Raw genomic sequence first — 19417 nt, 5'->3', positions numbered from 1 at the left:
ATGCCCGGCTTTTGGGGATTTCCCCCCGGACGGGGATTTGAGCCCCCAAAAGCCGGACATGTCCGGGAAAATCCGGACGTATGGTAACCCTAACAGTGACCATTATAACCCCTTCTTCACAAACTCAGAAATTCAAACAGGAAATGCCCACACTTAGAGCTGGATGCAAATCCTTTCCCATTTCCCTGATGCCTGTGCACTAAGGCAGTGGTTCTCAACTAGGGGTGTGGGGCACCTTGTGGGGTCCTCAAACAGGTTTTAGGAGGTCCACCAAGCAGGGTCAGTGTTAGACTCACTGGGGCCCTGGGGAGAAAGCTAAAGTCCTGCTGCATGGGGCTGAATCCTGGGGATCTGAGCCCTGCCACCACAGGCTGAAGCCAAAGCAACTTAGCTTTGTGGAGGCCCCTGTGACTTGGGGCTCCAGGCACCTGCACTGCTTGCTACCCCCTAATGTGAGCCCTGGCTTCTATAAGCAGAAAACCAGCTGTTGTGGCACAGGTGGGCTGTGGAGTTTATATAGCGGGGGGGGCTCAGAAAGAAGAAGTTTAAGAACCCCTGCACTGTGGTAAAGTACCCTCCCTACCTGTGCACATGGTAATACTCAGGCCCTTAATCATAGAAAATTAGGGTTGGAAGAGACCTCAGGAGGTTATCTAGTCCAACCCCCTGCTCAAAGCAGGACCAATACCAACTAAATTATCCCAGCCAGGGCTTTGTCAAGCCTGACCTTAAAAATCTCTAAGGAGGGAGATTCCACCACAACCTCCCTAGGTAACCCATTCCAGTACTTCACCACCCTCCTAGTGAAATAGTGTTTTGTAATATCCAACCTAGACCTCCCCCACTGCAACTTGAGATCATTGCTTCTTGTTCTGTCATCTGCCACCACTGAGAACAGCTGAGCTCCATCCTCTTTGGAACCCCCTTCAGGTAGTTGAAAGCAGCTATCAAATCCCCCCTCATTCTTCTCTTCTGCAGACTAACAAGCCCAGTTCCCTCAGCCTCCCCTTATAAGTCATATGCCCCCAACCCCCTAATCATTTCCGTTGCCCTCTGCTGGACACTCTCCAATTTGTCCACTTCCTTTCTGTAGTGGAGGTCCCAAAACTGGATGCAATACTCCAGATGTGGCCTCACCAGTGCCGAATAGAGGGGAATAATCACTTCCCTCAATCTGCTGGCAACGCTCCTACTAATCTTAGATTCTGGTGGCTGGTGCTAATGCAAATATTAACCTTTCCGGCAGGGGATACAAGAGAAAGTGGTGCGAGGCCCAGGTGTCTCTGAGAGCAGTTCCTATCCTGCCACAGGGAGCCCGCGGGCCATACACCGCCCACAGGCAGCACTGACAAAGCCTGAGACTACAGCTCCCAGCATGCAACGGGGCAGGGAAAGGACTACAGTTCCCCAGCACGCAGAGCATTGCATGCTGGGAGTTGTAATCTCCGCGTCTGACACACACACACACACCCATTGGCAGAGGAAGGTGTGTTGCATGCCGGGAGCTGCAGTCCCTGACCCAATGCCCTCAGACTGCTCGGTTCCCACCAGCGTCTCGGCTCTTCCCCCTCAATGCCAGCGCCGCCCCTGGAGCGCCCTGCCCGAATCCGAGATGGCTACCGCAAGCACGGGGTGGCACTCTAGCTGCCGCCAGTGCCTCTCTATAGCCAGGGAGGGACTCTCTAGCCGCGTCCTCCTTGATTTTTGCCCAATACCCCATCAGGGGAGGCACTCTAGCCGCGGCTCCGCGCTTCTCTATGGTCCCCGTGGATGGAGCACACTAGCCGCTGCGGGCACCTCCTTCTGGCTAGGCTCAGCAGGGGACACTCTAGCCAGGGCTTTGTCCGTTCCGGGACGGGGGGCGCTCTAGCCGGAGACTCTGTGGCCAAGGAGGCCGGTTTGCGGAGGCGATGGAGCTGGCGCTGGGGTTCGGGTTCGAATTCGAGGATTCGGTGTTCGCCCGGAGCAGGGACAGGGGCCGGGGCGGCGGCGGCGGCTGCGCGGCCTACACCGCCAAGCGCTGCGAGCCTCAGGTGAGGGGCGGCGGCTCGCGGGAGCCCCCGGGGACTTTCCTCTGCCCCCGGGCCGGGCCCACGAGGAGCAGGGAGGCTGGGGCACTTGTATGGGCAGTGAAGGTTGGGCTGGGGGCTGGGGGTCACTATTAGGGGGTGGGGGTCACTGTTGCATGGGCAGTGAGGGTTGGGCTGGGGGCACTGTTGCATGGGCAGTGAGGGTTGGGCTGGGGGCACTGTTGTATGGGCAGTGAGGGCTGGGCTCGGGGGGCACTGTTNGGGGGGGGGCGGGGGGGGGGGGTGGGGGGGGTGGGGCTGGGGGTAGGGTGGGGGGGGGGGGGGGCACTGTTGTATGGGCAGTGAGGGTTGGGCTGGGGGGTACTGTTGTATGGGTAGTGAGGGTTGGGCTTGGGGTACTGTTGGGGAGTTGGGGGGCACTGTTGTATGGGCAGTGAGGGTTGGGCTGGGGGGTACTGTTGTATGGGCAGTGAGGGTTGGGCTGGGGGGCACTGTTGGGGAGTTGGGGGCCATGTTATGGTTGCCGTCTGTCTGGGGTTTACCCAGACAGTCAAGTTTTTGGCTTCTGTGTCTGGGTGCCATATAGGGAAAGTCCAGTTGAATAGGGGACCTGGCAGTGTCCAGTCAATACATCTAACAGTCTGGTTACCGCAGGGCAGGGGGAGGCACCAGATCATTAACCAGCACCAGCTCCTGCTCAGCAGAGGGAGCCCAGTTTGGGGGAGGCATGTGGAGACATCCAATGAGCAACAGGATGGAGGTTTAGGGGAAGAGGCAGAGCAGGAGTAGGGCCTGTAGGGCTCTGGTTAACAGCAATTAGAAAGGTGGCAATCTTAAGGACTGTTGTACAGGCAGTAGGGACTGGGCTGGGGGGGTACTGTGTCTGGGGGGCTGGGTCAGGTGAACTGTTGAGGGGCTGGATTGAGGGGCACTGTTGTGGAGGAACATTGTGGGGAGGGGCTGGGCCAGGGCACTGTTGCGGGATGGGGTTCTTGCAGTGCCTAGTCTAAGTGAGAGCAGAATGGGGCCTGCAGTGTTCACACATGTGCATTAGATCTTTATCTATTTCTTAGATTGTAAACTCTTCAGGGCTGGGGCTTTTTGTTCTTTATTCGTATAGCACTTAGCACTATGGGATCCTGGTCCATGACTGAGGCTTCTATGGTAATACAAATAATAATCCATACAGTTTTTCATAGTGTCCAAAATGAGTAAAATTTTCATGGTAAAATGAGTGCTGATGGCAGATAGTCCATTTTGGCTTTGAGAGTAGTCTTTACAGTGTTTCTGAGTTTAGGCCATTTGTCTGCTCTAACATAAATATATAGTGGCATGTACATTTAAAAAAACACACCCCTCTAGCCTCCACCCACACCCTATCAAACCAAACTCTCCATTGAACACATCCTGAGGAGAGGATGAGAGAGAGAATATGAACCACACGGGTCAAATGTTAGTTATGGTGATTAAGGCACTACTGGAAGATGCTCAGATACTATGGTGATGAGGAGGGTATAAGAATCTGTCGAATAGAATAGTCATGCTGCTATGGCACTTTAGAAGGACCAGAACTTTGTGAAAACTTTTCAGTGGCATGTCTCTAATCTTTCTTAGGGGGAAAAAAAGCGAAAATGACTGTGAATGCAACATTAAAATTCAGAAAACCAAGAATGTGAATCAGGAAATTGAAAAGTTTAGATTTCTACTCTATTTGTTGACTATACACTTCAGCCTGCCAGTACTTAAGGTATGCTATAAAACAGTGGTTCTTAAGGAGTCCAGGGCCCCCTAGGTGGTTGCGAGCAGGTTTCAGGGGGTCCCCGTCAATCAGGGCCAGAATTAGACTCGCTGGGGCCTAGAGCAGAAAGGCGAAAACCACTGCCTGGGGCTGAAGCCCTGAGGCGTCCACCAAGAGCTGAAGCTGAAGCCTGAGCAATGTAGCTTTGCGGTAGTCCCTGTGGCATAGGGCCCCAAGCAACTGCCCTGTTTGCTATTCCCTAATGCCGGTCCTGGCTTTTGTATGCAGAAAAGCAGTTGTTGTGGCACTGGTGGACCATGGAGTTTTTATTGCATGTTGGGGGGGGGGGGGGGGGCCTCAGAAAGAAATAAGTTGAGAACCCCTGCTATAAAATACATAGGCTGTGTAACATACCTGAGATAAATTACTGTTGAAACCTTAACTTTTTAATTTCCTTATTTTTTTAGATGTCTGGTTCGCAATCTTAACTTATTGTACCATAAATGTTTGCATTTAATGCAGTATTATCTTTACCCATTATGGTGAACTTACTTGTTTATGAGCTTGGTGTGGTAGCTTCTAAATCAGGGGTGAACAAACTTTTTGGCCTGAGGGCCCCACCTGGGAATAGAAATTGAATGGTGGGCCATGAATGCTCACAAAATTGGGGTTGGAGGTGCGGGCTCTGGTTAGGGGTGTGGGCTCTGGTTGGGGGTGCGGGCTCTGGGATGGCACTGGGGATAAGGAGTTTGGGGTGTGGGAAGGTGCTCGGGCAGGTACCAAGGGGTTCGGAGGGCCGGAGGAGGATCAGGGCTGGAGCAAGGGTTCGGGAAGGGGTGCAGGCTCTGGGCTGGGGATGAGAGGTTTGGGGTGCAGGAGGGTGCTCCGGGCTGGGATCGAGAGTTTGGAGAGCAGGAGGGGGTTCAAGGGTGGGGCAGCGAGTTGGGGTGTGGGGAGAGGCTCAGGTGTGCAGGCTTCAAGCGGCGCTTACCTCAAGTGGCTCCTGGAAGCAGTGGCATGTCCCTTCTCCAGCTCCTATGCGAAGGCGTGGCCAGGTGGCTCTGCACGCTGCCACATCTGCAGGCACCGGCCCTGCAGCTCTCATTGGAGCATCAGGGGTGGCCATTGGAGTGCGTAGGAGCCGGAGCAATGCCATGCTGCAGCTTCTGGGAGCCGCATGGTGTGGCCCCCGACCCAGCACCCCAGCTAGAGCACCAGGGTGCGGCCCCCGACCTAGCGTCCTGGCTGGAGCGCCAGAGTGGGGCAAGCCCCAGACCCCCTCACGGGCCGGCTTAAAATGGCTCACAGGCCAGATAGTTTGCCCGCCCCTGTTCTAAATATAATGGCTGCATTGGCCCTCATGCTGTCTCCATTTACAAATCTACTGCTGTGTAGTCTCATCCTGAAATACTCTACTCAGTGCAGACGCTGGTAGTTGTTATTGTAAACTGCTTAATAGCCAAGTTGAAAATCATAACTTCAATTTCCACAATACACTTGAATATTTTCCTTTGTGTTTACAGTGGTTTTGTGAGGATGCAAACAGTGAGGACGATGTTGAAATTCTAACTGCCAAAAAATTCAGAGGTGATTTGGCATACAGACAACAAGAGTTTCAGGTATTTTCATGGTTCCAGTACTTTCTGCGAAACGGGGATATAAGTCAGATTGAGGTCTTGGATAATTGAAGCTTTCTGCATCGACAGCTTGAATGTTTATGTCCTGTAGTTCTTAAGGGGAACCTCAAGCAGATAAGGCTCAAAACTTGAAATATAGCAGGTTCCACTTAAAACAGACTGGATCCAAATGAAAAATGGTTTCTGGAATCAAATATATTTTGTAAGGATTGACTTATCAGCTGAGTTATAGAACAGATTTTTCCAGATGTTTTCTGATACCTCATTTACGTCAGTGATAGTTGAGATTGTTCATCAGTCTGAAGGCTTGGGTTTAACACTTTTTATATTCATCATCCTTATTAATATTTATACATAATAAAGATGTTCACCGTTTCCCTCCACACCCCCTCCAAAAAAACAGCTCATGCCCATTTTTTTCAAAGTACTTGGCAGGTCACCTTAAACAAAATAAGTTGTTAATTTGATCTTCAAATTCCTATCCACTCAGATTATAGCTGTAATTTTGGTGCATATTCAAGTTATAGCTTTTGATCTTTTTCGTTTAGTTCTGCTTAGTCCTATATCCTGTTGCTTTTCATTTTAACTTTTATTTTTGCAAACATCCTACTAGAAAGCCCTGTATGAGTACTCGAGCTGCTTGCTGCTGTTACCTTCCAGTAACGTTGCAATGAGAAGAGATGTCCAAGAGGGCCAGGCTCGGTGTTTAGCTCACCTAGGAAGGCACAAGGAGGCTCTGGATATTGCAGAAAAACTGGTTAGTTACGCAGTCCTTTCCCCCCACCCCCCGCAACACCTACATACCATGATCAGTATTCTTTTTTTACACATACTATTTTCTGGAAAAAATTCCTTCGCCTATAAAATAACTCCTTTGTGTGCGCTCAGTGCAAAAAACACTTTGCCACAAAAGTGTTGATGGTAATCTTAGAGAGGAGTAGAATCTTGAGGGATAGCTCAGTGGTTTGAGCATTGGCCTGCTAAACCCAGGGTTGTGAGTTCAATCCTTGAGGGGGCCACTTAGGGATCTGGGGCAAAATCAGTACTTGGTTCTGCTAGCAAAGGCAGGGGGCTGGACTTGATGACCTTTCAGGGTCCCTTCCAGTTCTATGAGATAGGTATATCTCCATATATTATTATTATTATTATTTGCTCTGCTGGCCAGGATTAATGTAATTAAGAAAGGGGGTAAATGAATAGTCCATACCTTTTCACCGTAAGTGGCACCCCCAATTTGAACACCCCTCTTACTCCCAAGCATTTACTACCAACCCCTTCCACACACCTCCAAAAATCTTACCCCATGCAGAGTTCTGATCCTGTAAAAGGAGAAGTGCCAGAGAGTCCATGAAGTCCACTAGGGATCTTGCTTTTGCTATTGTTTTATGTGGAAGGCATTCAGATACTGTGTCGATGGGTGGCAGTATAAAACTATAAAAAAAGATAAGTGGTGATAAAATTCAAGGATGATACTGTCAGGTTCGGATAAGGCACCACTTAGGGGAGTGCATTCTTTGAATCTACTGTAGCTGATTGCACATAATTATATCAGCTTATCTTAAAATATTTAACAGAATTTGGATAATTAATTTTGGAAATTATAAGCGGAGAGCGGGAGGGAGGGATTTGTGCATCACTGGAAAAATATCTTCCTGAATAATGATGACTGTGTCCATTCTACTGTGTTTAATCTGTCATAATTTGTTTCTAGAGAAATGGGGCAACTAACACAGATCATTTAACAACTGTCCTCAACCTGCAGTTTACCATTTATTGTCGCCTGAAAAATATAGAGAAAAAGATCACATGCCTACAGCAACTGATTTCCTTACATCCTTTTAACCCATGGAACTGGAAGCTACTTGCTGAGGCTTATATGAGCTTTTTACAGACTCTGCCTCCGTCATTCATTTCAGAAATGAAACTTGTTCAATGCAAAGATTGTACTGCAATGGACCAAGTTTTCCAAACCTCACCAGGACTGTTTGGAAAAGAAATGAACCTTCAATGTCACAAAACACTCAGCGGGAGAGAAGACGTTTGGTCAACACTTTCTATAAAAACAACCAGAGACAACTCAGTATCTTACAGGGATAGCCACATGGTAGAGGGATCCCTCCATATCACAGAAGAATGTGAAACACGGGACAAAATGAAACATGCTACCTTTGAGTTCTGGGGACAGGAAGCATTGAAAGACGTTTGGATAAAGGCATGTGCCTCCTTTGTTAGAACAAGGTAACTAAATATATAATTAAAGGGATAACCTTAACTACCCTTAGTCCAAAAAGATTTTTTTTTAAATGTAGTATTTGTAAACCTTAATATCAAATTTTGATATTGTCAATTTAAATATTTCCCTCATTGTTGGGGAATCCAAGATTTCGTAAGTCATTGAATATGTTAGTCATCCTGTGGAATTTTAAAATGTTCAGTGTACACCTCAGAATGGGTGAGGTATAACTGTCCCTCGAGGGGGCGGGGGGATTAAGAACTCTAAAAGTATATTAAAATTCATATTTTCAACTGTACCAAGACTGAGACAATGTGACAAGTTTGTTTTTCTAGAGATGCACAAGAGAGAGAACACTTATTTGTTATATAGTAACTCCTCACTTAGTCGTCCTGGTTAACGTTGTTTCATTTTACACTGCTGATCTATTAGAAAACATGCTCATTTAAAGTTGCGCAATGCTCCCTTATAACGTCGTTTGGCAGCCGCCTGCTTTGTCCACTGCTTGCAGGAAAAGCAGCCCTTTGCAGCTAGCTGGTGGGAGGCTTGGAACTAGAGTGGACCGGCAGCCTCCCTATCAGCTCCCCGTTCCCCGTGTGGCAGCCGCCCAGCAGGCTATCAATTGCTGGCAGTTCAGCTGTCCCTCCCCCCACTGCCCTGTGCTGCTCCTGCCCTCTGCCTTGAAGCTGCTCCCGGGAGCCTCCTGCTTGCTGTGTGGAAGGAGAGGGGGTGCTATATCAGTGAGGCCCCCTTCCCCCAGCACCCTGCTTACCCCATCTTCCATAGAGCAGGAGGGACACATGACAGGGCTCAGGACGGAGGGAGCTTCCTGGCAGCAGCTGCCATCTCAGTTTGCTGATCTACTTAACAAGGCTGTGTACTTAGAGTGGGGTCAGCGTACTTAAAGGGGCAATGCACATCACACACACACACACACACACACACACACACCATGTCTGTGTCTGCCTGCCATGCTGTCTCCCCTCCCTCCATTCCTGCTGCCTCGTAGAGTGTGAGGCTACATTAACAACAATGAGTTAACCCTTGAGGGCTCAGCCAATTGCTAGTTCATCATTTAGCAGTAAGGCATTCCCTGGGAAATATCCCTCCCTCTGACTCCACCACCTCAACAAAGCTTCACAATCCTCATTGCTGTGTACAGTATTAAATTGTTTGTTTAAAACTTATACTGTGTGTGTGTATATAAAAATATAGTCTTCTGTCTGGCGAAAAAAATTTCCCTGGAACCTGACCCCCCCATTTATATTAATTCTTATGGGGAAATTGAATTCGCTTAACATCGTTTTGCTTAAAGTCGCATTTTTCAGGAACATAACTACAACGTTAAGCGAGGAGTTACTGTATTAAAACTACATTCAAGGTCAAGATATGCTATGCAGCATGTTTCATGCACAGAGTTCAGTATCAAGTGTTTGTAAACCCTATAATTTAACTCTTTGTCCCAGTGTCTCCAAATGTTGTAGTTTATTTTTAGATATACACACATCTGCATATTAAATCTCTTCCTAGGTGAAATTCATCCTTGTGCAGAGTGCCAGCACAAGGCCTATGTCCAATGGAAGTCGCACTGCATTCTTAGGCTTTTCTGGGCTTAAGTGAGACATACATGATGCATGGGTCTTGACTGGCCCTCTACATGGGGTGAATTTCTCCTTGGGAGAGATGTTCCTATGAATTTCACCCCCCAGCGAATAAGGTTCTGTTCTAAAACTGTGGACTTTTTATAAAATCCCCACTTCAGAATGACAAGGGGGGTGAGGTGTAATATCTTTTATTGAACTAACTTCTGCTGGTGAAAGAGCTTGTCTATAAATGTACTAAAAGCATTATGCCCAGGCTTGCAGCACTTCCTCTGAAATGGATACAGTTGTAAAAGATTTTAGAACTACATTTGAGAACTGGTTTGTGTGGAAATGAGCATGAGCTCGTGAGATTCTTCAGAATCTAAGGTGCCTTTTTGTCTTAAAACTGAAGTTTCTATCTCTTCTGTTTACAGTGATATCTCTATATGCAGCAAGATGCTGCTTTCTTGTTAAGTCTGAAATCAGACATTGAGCACAGGATGTACGCTGAAGCTGGGTATCTCCTGTCAAATCATGGTGTATCTCGTATCACGGTGTTGAGCATAATATAACCTGCATAGATGTGTACAGATTTCTCCTCTTTCTTTGCTTCCCTGGTTAAAAATCCCAAGAAAAATAGTTTGTTTTAAAACAATACTTTAAAAGTCTTGATTTCATGTTGTCTTTTTAATATTTTTGACCGTCGGCACTTCTCTGAATTGGCTGCATATCTTCATTGAGACTTTCTACTTTCAGGCTTTTACTTCAGATTACACAGTTGCAACAGTCATCCTTTGCTCTGGAGAAGAATTTAAAGGTTCAGCGGGAAACTGAAGACAAAGTAAAAGGTTTTGGTTTAAAGGAAGAATCCTTGTTGTTGATTACTGAGGTGAGTGTACCATTTCATTGTGAAACAAGAGTTCATAGACACTGTCTTTTATTGATCCACTTAGTCTGCAGAGATTTGTCTAATGGAAATGTTCCAGGGGATTGGGGAGGGGGCATTATGTTAGCACCTATTCTTCAGACTTACATTTGCAGGTACTCTGAAGAGGGGCATGTTGTTTTGGGGTATTCTGTTATTACCTGATTGTTTTTGCTTTGATTAGGATACAGGTTTCATTTTAAGAAAAACGTATGCAGGAGAGAAAATTATAAACATGCAACAAACTGAGAACGCATGGAGTTTTATTAAAGACTCCAATTTCTTATTAGTTTTTCAGAAAACCAAACAAACTTCCTTGCAATAATTATTTTAACAGTATTAATTTTTGTCGTCTTATTCTGTGTACTAGGTTCTATACTCGTTTTAGATGGTTCCATAAGAGTGGGTATATATTCCATGTCTGAGTTCATAGAGATTACAAACACATCAAAGGATTTTGTGGTGTTGAGCTCAAGACACATAGGCATCTATATACTTTGAACTCAAGGAGAATCTCCTTTTGCTGTCACTAGTAGGGCTTTATACTTTTTATTTAATCAGCCACTAAAAGGCAAGTCCATTGCAAGCTGATACATTAGAGCAGGACTGATTCCATCCATTAGAGGGCAGTAGTATGCAGATTATCTAGTACATCACAAAGAAATCTGGGAAAGGAAATGTCTCCCTTCTCGTGCATTTCTTGGTATAATTCCCGCCTTCCTGGAAAATCAAAATATTGCTGCTGCTGCCATGTGTGAATTACTTGAATTTATATTTGGCAATGAGGTTTCTCACTTTCATTCTGTGAGCAAAAACACCAACATCAGAGCACAGCCAAGACCAACTGAGAGGAGTTTTGTAGCTATGACACATGGGACTTCAGTGTCCCATTCTTGTTGCACAATGCAGTAGGTGAACAGTTTGACCATGAGTTGGAAATTTTAGCTCGGCTGTATTATTAGTGTTCCTAGATGTAAGTATATGTTTGTTTACTGTAGAATGTATTACTTTCACTGCTGGTAATTTTTCTGTTTTTTTTTTTTTTTGTTTTGTTTTTTTTCTTCCCCCTTTTTATTTCACTTGCAGGTTATGGGAGAGGATCTCATTCCAGAAAAACTGAAAGAGGATGTTCAGGGAGAGATAAAATGTGTAGGCCCTTCAGCACTGACATCCTTGGTAACTACATCAGCTATAGAATTTGAAGGCAAATGGTTCAAAAAGCTCCAAGACAGTTTGTCACTTTGACAGACAATTCTTCCCAGATATATATATATAATATTCCAGCATAAGTAATTTACAGGCTATTGTTGTATTTATTTTTTTATCTTCTCTACCTCTAATGATGACAGAATAACTTTTATGGAATAAAGTTCGTATTACTTTATTTTTAAAGTAACGTGATTCTATATCTTTTAAGAACATTGGCTGCATTTATAATCCTCAGTCTCCTTGCATACTTGTTGGCTTTTTCTTTCTGTGCTACAGCATTTCCAATAGACGTAACAGATCCAGTTTAAAACTGGGCCACGGCAAGTGACGTTCTTAACCTTCAAAGACATATTGCAACACTGAACATCACAAAGTTTACTTTTTGGGCACACCTCAACTAGGATTTCTTTGCAGCTCTGAAGTCCTTAGGGGAATCTCACCACAAATATCTAGCCTGAAATGTCTTCAGTATTTGGTTTTATCTTGCTGTATTTAGAGCTGTGGAATTAGCAGTTTCTTATTTTAAACTCTGGTGGGTTTGTTTTTAAAATTAGTATTTCTTTATAAGTAGAGAGATTTCTACTATTCAAATTCAGATAGCTGGGAACCTTAATATATTAAGTTGTATTCAGAATATTTTCAATAAGGAGCAACTCTCTGATTTTCTAAAAATGTAATGCTAAAATGTCCCTTCTGGTCTGTGCAGAGTGTCTCTCTTCAAGACTAATGGGTTTTCTTTGCAAGTGTAGAACTCACTATACATCTCCACTTTTGCTTGTGCAGAGGGCTCAGAGTACTAAGTTTCTGAGGCTATGCATATTGGAGAGAACTTCGTCTGATAGTACCCTTTGTGAAATTGTGTGAGAGAGAAATGCAGTGTTGATCCTACTGCAAACCAGTTCTCTCATCTGTACAGTTTTTTCATGTTAAACCTTCAGTTTATAATGAATCCAGACACCTGTTTGCTGTAAGTTTAAAAGCAGTGAAATTACATGGTTTGGACTTGTTCTGTGCTTTGTAAAAGGCAGAGATCTTTATTTGGTTTTCTCTGATCAACATAGTTTGCATTCCAGGCAACCAAGGTGTGCTCTTAATTAAAAAAAAAAAAAAAATTATTCCCTACTCCTCTTCAAACATTGAATGTATTCTGTTCTCATTAATTTTTCATTAACTGTTACCAAATCAAAATATACTCTTTCAGCATAATGATTTTATTGTCTTGTGGATTTTCCTTATCTTGTGCTTGCCTTTCTTTTCAATGTACTAAAGAATGCTGAAGCTTTTAAAAACAAATTCACTGAACTGTAATCCCACACTCAAAACCACGCTTCTCTGGTAATTTTAAATGGAGTTCAGAACTTTAAAACAATTGTTCAGAGTTGTCCATAATGCTCAGTAATCATTTGTGTTCAGTAAAAGTTAAGTATTGGGCTTCTCCTGGGGGGGGGAATATTGCCTCCATGTCATATCAAATTATTTATGGTGGGTTTGTAACTTAATGTTCATAAACCACATCCTGGGCAGCTTGTTGTGAAAGGTAGTTGTTTGTCAAGAATACTTAAATATAACCAAGTATTCCTTTTAGTCATGTGTATTCTTTACTTTTAAAACACTTTATTGGGCTCTTTTAAAGAGGACACTGAATAAACTGATGCTTACACACAACTATATGTACTTCATTGACTGTCAGTTTCTACTTTTGGATAGGAAGATTTATAGAAAGCTAGTTATAATGGTTCTAAAGTGATTGTTGCATGAGAGCACAATCTAATTATATGCTTTTTAATACTGTTAATAAGCATTTGAATGCAGTGATTCTGATTTATGGCAGACATAATCAGTTGTTCACTGCCACAATTAGAGTTGGAGTGGAGTCTCATGGTGTTGTTTACATGAGCCTTTCTCCTCAAGCAAATGTGAGCGGTGTGTCAGTATCTTTATCGGGCTTTGCTGAAAGTTGGGACACTTCTGCAGCTGCTTGTAATTACATGTGCTGTTGATCATTGGCCAGTTTAGCTTGTGGGAGCCTGTTTAGGATTTTTGGCTTAATTTATTGCTGAAATTGTAAACTGCAGTCCCCAGCCTATGAGTTCACAGTAACAAGGAAAATTGTTTATCGATTTGCTTACCAGGAAGAACTCCTCAACCACGCTCCATCTCCTCAGAAAATCCTGTAAATATACAGGGCTTCCAAAGGGTGAAGCAAGTTCTAGAGTAGAAGGACCTCTACTGTGTACCCTCTATAGCCAGCCTCCTGCTCTCTCAGCAGGTTTCTACTGCACCAAAAATAGATATGCAGGACCCAAATCAGTAAAAGATTAACTTATAAAACTTCATACTTTGAGTTGGAAGTGGAAATAAAGCCACTACAGACTTTAGAGACCCAAGCCTAGAATGTAAGCTTGTTGGGCTAGGGCTTGTCTTCTAATAAGTATTTATGCAGTCCCTAGCCCTGACTGAGTCTCGTAGGTAATATAAATACCAGAACACAGGTGCAATAAGCTCTCTCTGGTGGCTGCATTTACACTAACTGAATTACAAAGCTGGCACTACCAAAATATTTTATTGACCCCTTTGGCACATCTCTATTAAAGATATGAACAGAACACATTAGCACCCTAAGTAGGCCAATAGGCTACATGGGCTTAATCGATTTCAGTGGAAATAAAATCTAATTTTTCATTCAGTTTTGGTTATGACTATATAGAAACAAGTTATGCTACTGCAAAAGATGGTACAAGCCGCACAAGTTAAGAGGAAAGGAATAAGCAAAGCATTGCTCACAAAGGGAGTTTAATGGAGGTCTCTAAAATTTGTTTTATAAAGAGAATAGGTTATGGTTGTCCTGATGGCTATTGGTAGATAACAGAACAAGGTGTCAAGGAAAATCAAATAAAAACAGATGTCACAAAATGTTTTTGCTATATACAAAGAATTGCAATTTTAGTCAGTGGCTTATCAACACAGTTCTGTGCTCTAATCATTATCATAGATGTTAGTGGTGGAAAAGGCCAAGATAGTCAGAGACCATCTTCCTGCTAGTGCAGGACTGTTCCCTGCAATGCATTTTCTAGTGTTTTGTCCATTTTACTAGGTAAGAAGGAGCTTCCTGAGGGAGATTGTTCTACAACCTAACAACTCATTGTCGGGGGAAATTTTCTGATCACTCCCTTTCCTTGCACCACCTCAAACAATTCCATTTCTTCCTTGGTGTTTATACTCTGGAAATGCTTGAAGATCTTACTGCAAAAATCTATTGCCTAGTGTTACTTCTGGGGGAATTCTGCACTTCTGTGCATGCACAGAATTAATGTCCTCTGTAGATTTGTGTTTTCTCCCCAGAAAATAGATTCTGCCAGAGAGAGACTGCAGTTGCACCTTTTGCCCTCCAGTAGCGGCTGTGGCGCCAGAAGAGAGGGCAGCTGGCTGCGGTCTGGAGCAGCCAGCCTCAGAGAGGGAGAAGGAGAGGCTGTGTTCCTCACAGCACCCTGCCCATGGGGCCAGGTGAAGGGACACAGGATATGGGAGGGATGGGCATGTGGGTCTGCTGGGGGGTTCAGAAGGGCTAGTGGGGGGACAGATCAGGAAAGGGGCACAGGAGCTAGTGGGGTAACAGCATTGAGCCAGGGGCTGAATGGGAGTTGTGATGCAGGGCCTGATGAGAATGTGGAAGTGGGGGTGCAGGGCTATATGGGGATAGGGTGGAGGGGAGTGGCTGAGAGGTGGTGCAGGGGTTTGAAGGGAGAAGGGATGGCTGAGTGGGGGTGCAGAGACGTGGGAAGGGAGGAGCAGGACATATGGGTACAGGGGCAGATGTGCCTGAATGGGAGAGGCTGGGTGTTAGGGTCTGCATGGGGGAGGCTCCCCATCTCCCTAACAATCCCTCCCCCACCCCCCAAAAACAAAGAAACTTACGTTCCATACTTCTCCCACCCACACTCAACAACGTTCTGGGTTCATTCCCAGGCTCCTGGCCAGCAATTACTTCCCTCTCTCCCAGCTCCTCCATTACCCCTGACTCCCACAAGCCTTTGCACTGCTTCTGAGGGATGCAGGAAATGTCTGTACTGTAGTTTAAATGAATTATTACTCAAAGTTCTGTATTCGTAGCCTAGTAAGGAATCTATTTGTCAAAAAACATTTCCTGAATCTTCTTTGTTTGTTAGACATACTTGTGACAGGTATTTTGAAATAAATTACCGAAATAATTGAAACTGGCATGATTATATTGTTGTTTTGACAAATAAAATATGCAGAATTTTAAAATATTGTGTGCAGAATATTTAACTTTTTTTGCACAAATTTCCCCCAGGATTTACTAGCATTTGGGGGGTAGATGGGGAGTTAAATAGAGTATCCTTTATGTATGCCATCTGAATTTCCTTATGATTGTTTTATGCCTTCCTCACAGTTATGGAAACTTCCATCATTTCCAAGGATTCTTTCAAATATAGGATATGCCATTTTGGGGCATGATCTCTAGAGGGGCTTAACACCTGTAATGGCCACTGACTTCAATCAGAGTTACAGACACACAGCACCTCTTGACTGCCAATTGCTGTCTATTATCTTCTCATTTAACCAAATGACCACTGGGAGGATTTCGAAGATCCCTGCAGTTATAATAGATTCATCCTCTAGGATGAATTGAGCCCTTTAAGCCTAATATCTGTAAGGTGTGTGATTGGTAAGATTTTGCTTTCAGACCGTCCATCTCCTTTACTGGACATTATTTTCCAGTCCGAATCTATGCAAATGTTTTCAAGATAAAATTGTCCTCTAGAAACGGGAGTCTCTCCTAAATGGGAGGTTTCAGTTTCCAATTGTGTAACTAACTGCGATGAGAGAATAGGTGGTACTAGGCTAAGGGGTTAGAAAGCTTTTTACGTACAGGTTAATGGATTAAAGCTAGCCGAAGGTGATAGTAACTGAAAGTTATTACCATCTACTGGCTTCTGGTGACCTGTGTAACATAAGCTGGTGGTCTCAATCCAATTCATAGTTCACAGGTGTGACACTCTGTACCTCGGGGGAACACCCTGTACCCCCATGTTCATCCTTATAATATGATTGTGTGGTAGCCGATGCAAAGTTTGTCAGGTGTCTTCGGAAGGCTCATGATGCACTGAGCGTTGTTGTTATAGTAATGTTACAGGTTGTAATTTCATGTATAAAGTTATGAGGCTGAAAATGTGTCCTCATGGCTTAAAACAAGCCCAGGTAAAACTCTCCAGGAGCAGAGAGGCAGGTCACACCTCACTGGGGCATGTATGGAACAAACCCAGCTCAGCCTCACAGGAACAAAGGACACTGGCCTAGGCAGCAACAAAGGATCTGTTGGACTCTTGAGTGAGTCACCCCCCTTCCTTTGGTCAGTTTGGGACTGTGATGAGGTAATGATCACCTGACTCTGAAGGGGGCAGGGGGCAAAACCAAGAGGGAAGAAAGAACTTGATAAAAGGGAGAGACGTTTGCCATAGGTGCTGACTTTTGGTTTTGCTGGTGGGTGCCCCATCCTGGCTCTGCCCCCTTCCCCAAATCCCCACCCCCACTCCACCTCTTCCTACCCCTGCTCTGCCCCATCTCCCACTCCCCCCGAAGGCCTCCTTCCTGCTGATTCCCTTCCCTAAATGCCTCCCACCTGCCGCTCATTCCTTTCTGCCCTCTCCTGCCGTAAGGGCAAGGTGTGTGTGCTGGAGGGGTGCTCTGCCAGTTTTGAGGGGAGGCTATTTTCAGCATATTTATACACTTTCTTTCTAGTTATTGAAAGTGTCTATCACTGGTATCTCCCCTTCCTGATGTTTCCCTCTTCTTGCTCTCCACCCATCTCTCTCTCTCTCTGCTCCCCACCTCCTGGTGGCTCTGGCTAGTGCCCGCTCCCACCCACGCACTCAAAGTGGCTCTGTCTCCCCCACCCCCACCCCCTGTGGCCAGCCCAGAAACTACCCGCCCTGAGGCAGGGAGAGAAATTTAATTCAACAGCCCAGCATAGAAATGGCCCATTCATTCATCCTGCTGTGTGGCTGCTGTCACTCCAGCTCCTCCCAGTCCCCTGGGCTGCAGCCCCCCCACCCCTTTGAAGCTCACTCACTGACTCCCTCACACACTCTGCAACTTTTGTGAGAGGGGAGCCCCTGGTGGGACCATGGCCAAAGGTGTGTGTGGGGAGGGGGGTTGCTTCCTCAACCAGGTTGCAGCATCCTGGTGCAAGAGGAGCTCAGGTGTCCCAAGACGAAGCAAAGCAGCCTCTCCTGACTTGAAGCTGATACAGGGGGGTGGATGCAACAGAAGGAATTCCTTGGGAGCTGGAGGGGGTGGGGGGTGGATCCAGGGGAAGGAAATCCATCCTTCCTGATGCGGGGAGGAGTGGATGCTGACTGGGGAGGAGGGGTGGAATAAACTTCCTCTCTGGGAGGAAAAGCCCCTCAGGCAGGATTGATCTGGCCCGGGGAGGCAGAGCTTTGAGGTGGGCAAGCGTTACTTTACCAGGCATGAGAGCCAGCCATGGAGAAGAGCCCGCAGGGAGGAAGCGGCTAGAAGTACTGGTGGTGTGTTGCCCCCTCCTGTCGCTCCACACACAGGGGAAGGGATGCGGAGACCTGGGTCAGAACCGTAGGGGTTGGGAGCTCCCAGAGCCCCCGTAGCAGGGGTCTGGGCACAGGCTGGGTCTGGGCTGGGGGCGGCTACTCATTTGCACCTGGGGCTGGAGCTGCAGTGAAGCCCCTCTCACCTTTGGCTGGGGCTGGGCACACCTGACTGGCTGGATGGAGCATGGGGGGAGGGCAAGCTGCTGGCCCCAGCCCAGTTCACTCATCAGACACGAGGGCAAACTTTTCTTAAAGGAGCCATGTCCTTTGGTTTGTCCCCCTGCCCAGCACTAGGGAGGTCTGCAGCTGGTATCTCCTGGCTGGAGTGGGGCACAGGTCCTGGGGGAGACACCAGGGTGGGCTGAGAATGGCTGGCTTGGTTCTCGAGAAACACCCTGGCCCGTACTCCCCCCTGCAGCCAGCTGAGAAGCTGCCCACCCCATCTCCCCCTGCAGCTAGCCCAGAAGCTGCCGTGCCCTGGCTGCTTGCCCCCCCAGCCCAGCTCCTTCTGCCTTGAAAATTAAAAGGACTCTCACCTGTCTGCAGTGGGAGGTGGGAGCCCCCTGGGAGCTTCAGCAGCCACAGGGGAAACAGCTGATAGGCGGGGACTTCGCACCAAACAGCTGATTGGCCGCAACCAACCAAAGAGCTGATGGGTGCTGCTGCGCATGCCAAATAGCTGATTGGCAGTTGCCAACAGCTGATCTCCCCAGTGGGTGCTAAGCACCCACTAATTCTTTTCCATGAGTGCGCCAGCCCCGGAGCACCCACAGAGTCGGTGCCTATGAAGTTTGCCATGGTCTTCCTCTCTCTCCCACCTCCATCTAGACATCACCACCAAGTGACTGAAGCACTGATCAAAGGGGAGAGCCTGGCTGAAGGGCACCCAGCTAGCCTGTGGTGAGAAGCATCTAAGTTTGTAAGGGCACTGGAAGTGTTAAGACCAGCTTAGAATGTGTTTTGCTTTTATTTCATTTGACCAAATCTGACTTGTTGTGCTTAGATTTTAAGTGATTGTAAGTCAATCTTTTATAGTTAATACATTTATTTATTCTACCTGAAACAGTGCGTTTGGTTTGAAGTGTGTCAGAGACTCCCCTTGGGATAACAAGCCTGGCACATATCAATTTCTTTGTTAAATTGATGAACTCATATAAGCCTGCAGTGTCCAGTGAGCATAACTAGGGTTACCATACGTCCGGATTTTCCCGGACATGTCCGGCTTTTGGGGGCTCAAATCCCCGTCCGGGGGGAAATCCCCAAAAGCCGGGCATGTCCGGGAAAATCGGGAGGCTCCGCCGGGGCCTCTTTGTCCGGGGCCGGGGGCATGGTGCCGGGCCGGGCCGGACCCGCGGGGCCGGGAGCCGGGGTCGGGGAGTGCGCCGGGGTCGGGGGGTGCACCGGGGTCGGGAGCCGGGGTCGGGGAGTGAGCCGGAGTCGGAAGCCGGGGACGGGAGCCGGGTCGAAAGCCGGGG

General features: G+C 46.5%; 1 protein-coding gene and 1 long non-coding RNA gene across 3 annotated transcripts; one reads left to right on the top strand and one right to left on the bottom strand.

The window, feature by feature from the left end:
* Positions 1-1795: 1795 nt before the first annotated feature.
* Positions 1796-12801, top strand: C2H8orf76 (chromosome 2 C8orf76 homolog; the record flags this gene model as incomplete). 2 transcript variants are annotated; one of them, XM_034763553.1, is given in 7 exon segments in its annotated part: positions 1796-2033; positions 3645-3777; positions 5292-5387; positions 6019-6162; positions 7117-7643; positions 9978-10110; positions 11233-12801. In XM_034763553.1, coding segments are annotated over 7 exon segments (1430 nt in total), but the record flags the coding sequence as incomplete, so codon positions are not given.
* LOC117873789 lies at positions 5233-18554 on the bottom strand. Its single transcript, XR_004644807.1, has 3 exons — positions 18479-18554; positions 6706-6836; positions 5233-6141 (listed from the first exon to the last, which is right to left on the bottom strand). It is a non-coding gene; the product is annotated as an uncharacterized LOC117873789 (long non-coding RNA).
* Positions 18555-19417: the final 863 nt, after the last annotated feature.

This window comes from Trachemys scripta, chromosome 2 (genome assembly GCF_013100865.1).
Source record: "Trachemys scripta elegans isolate TJP31775 chromosome 2, CAS_Tse_1.0, whole genome shotgun sequence".
In the NCBI taxonomy this organism is placed as follows: Eukaryota; Metazoa; Chordata; order Testudines; family Emydidae; genus Trachemys; species Trachemys scripta.
Note: the sequence above shows the minus strand (reverse complement) of the source record. Positions and strands in the feature narration are given on the sequence as shown.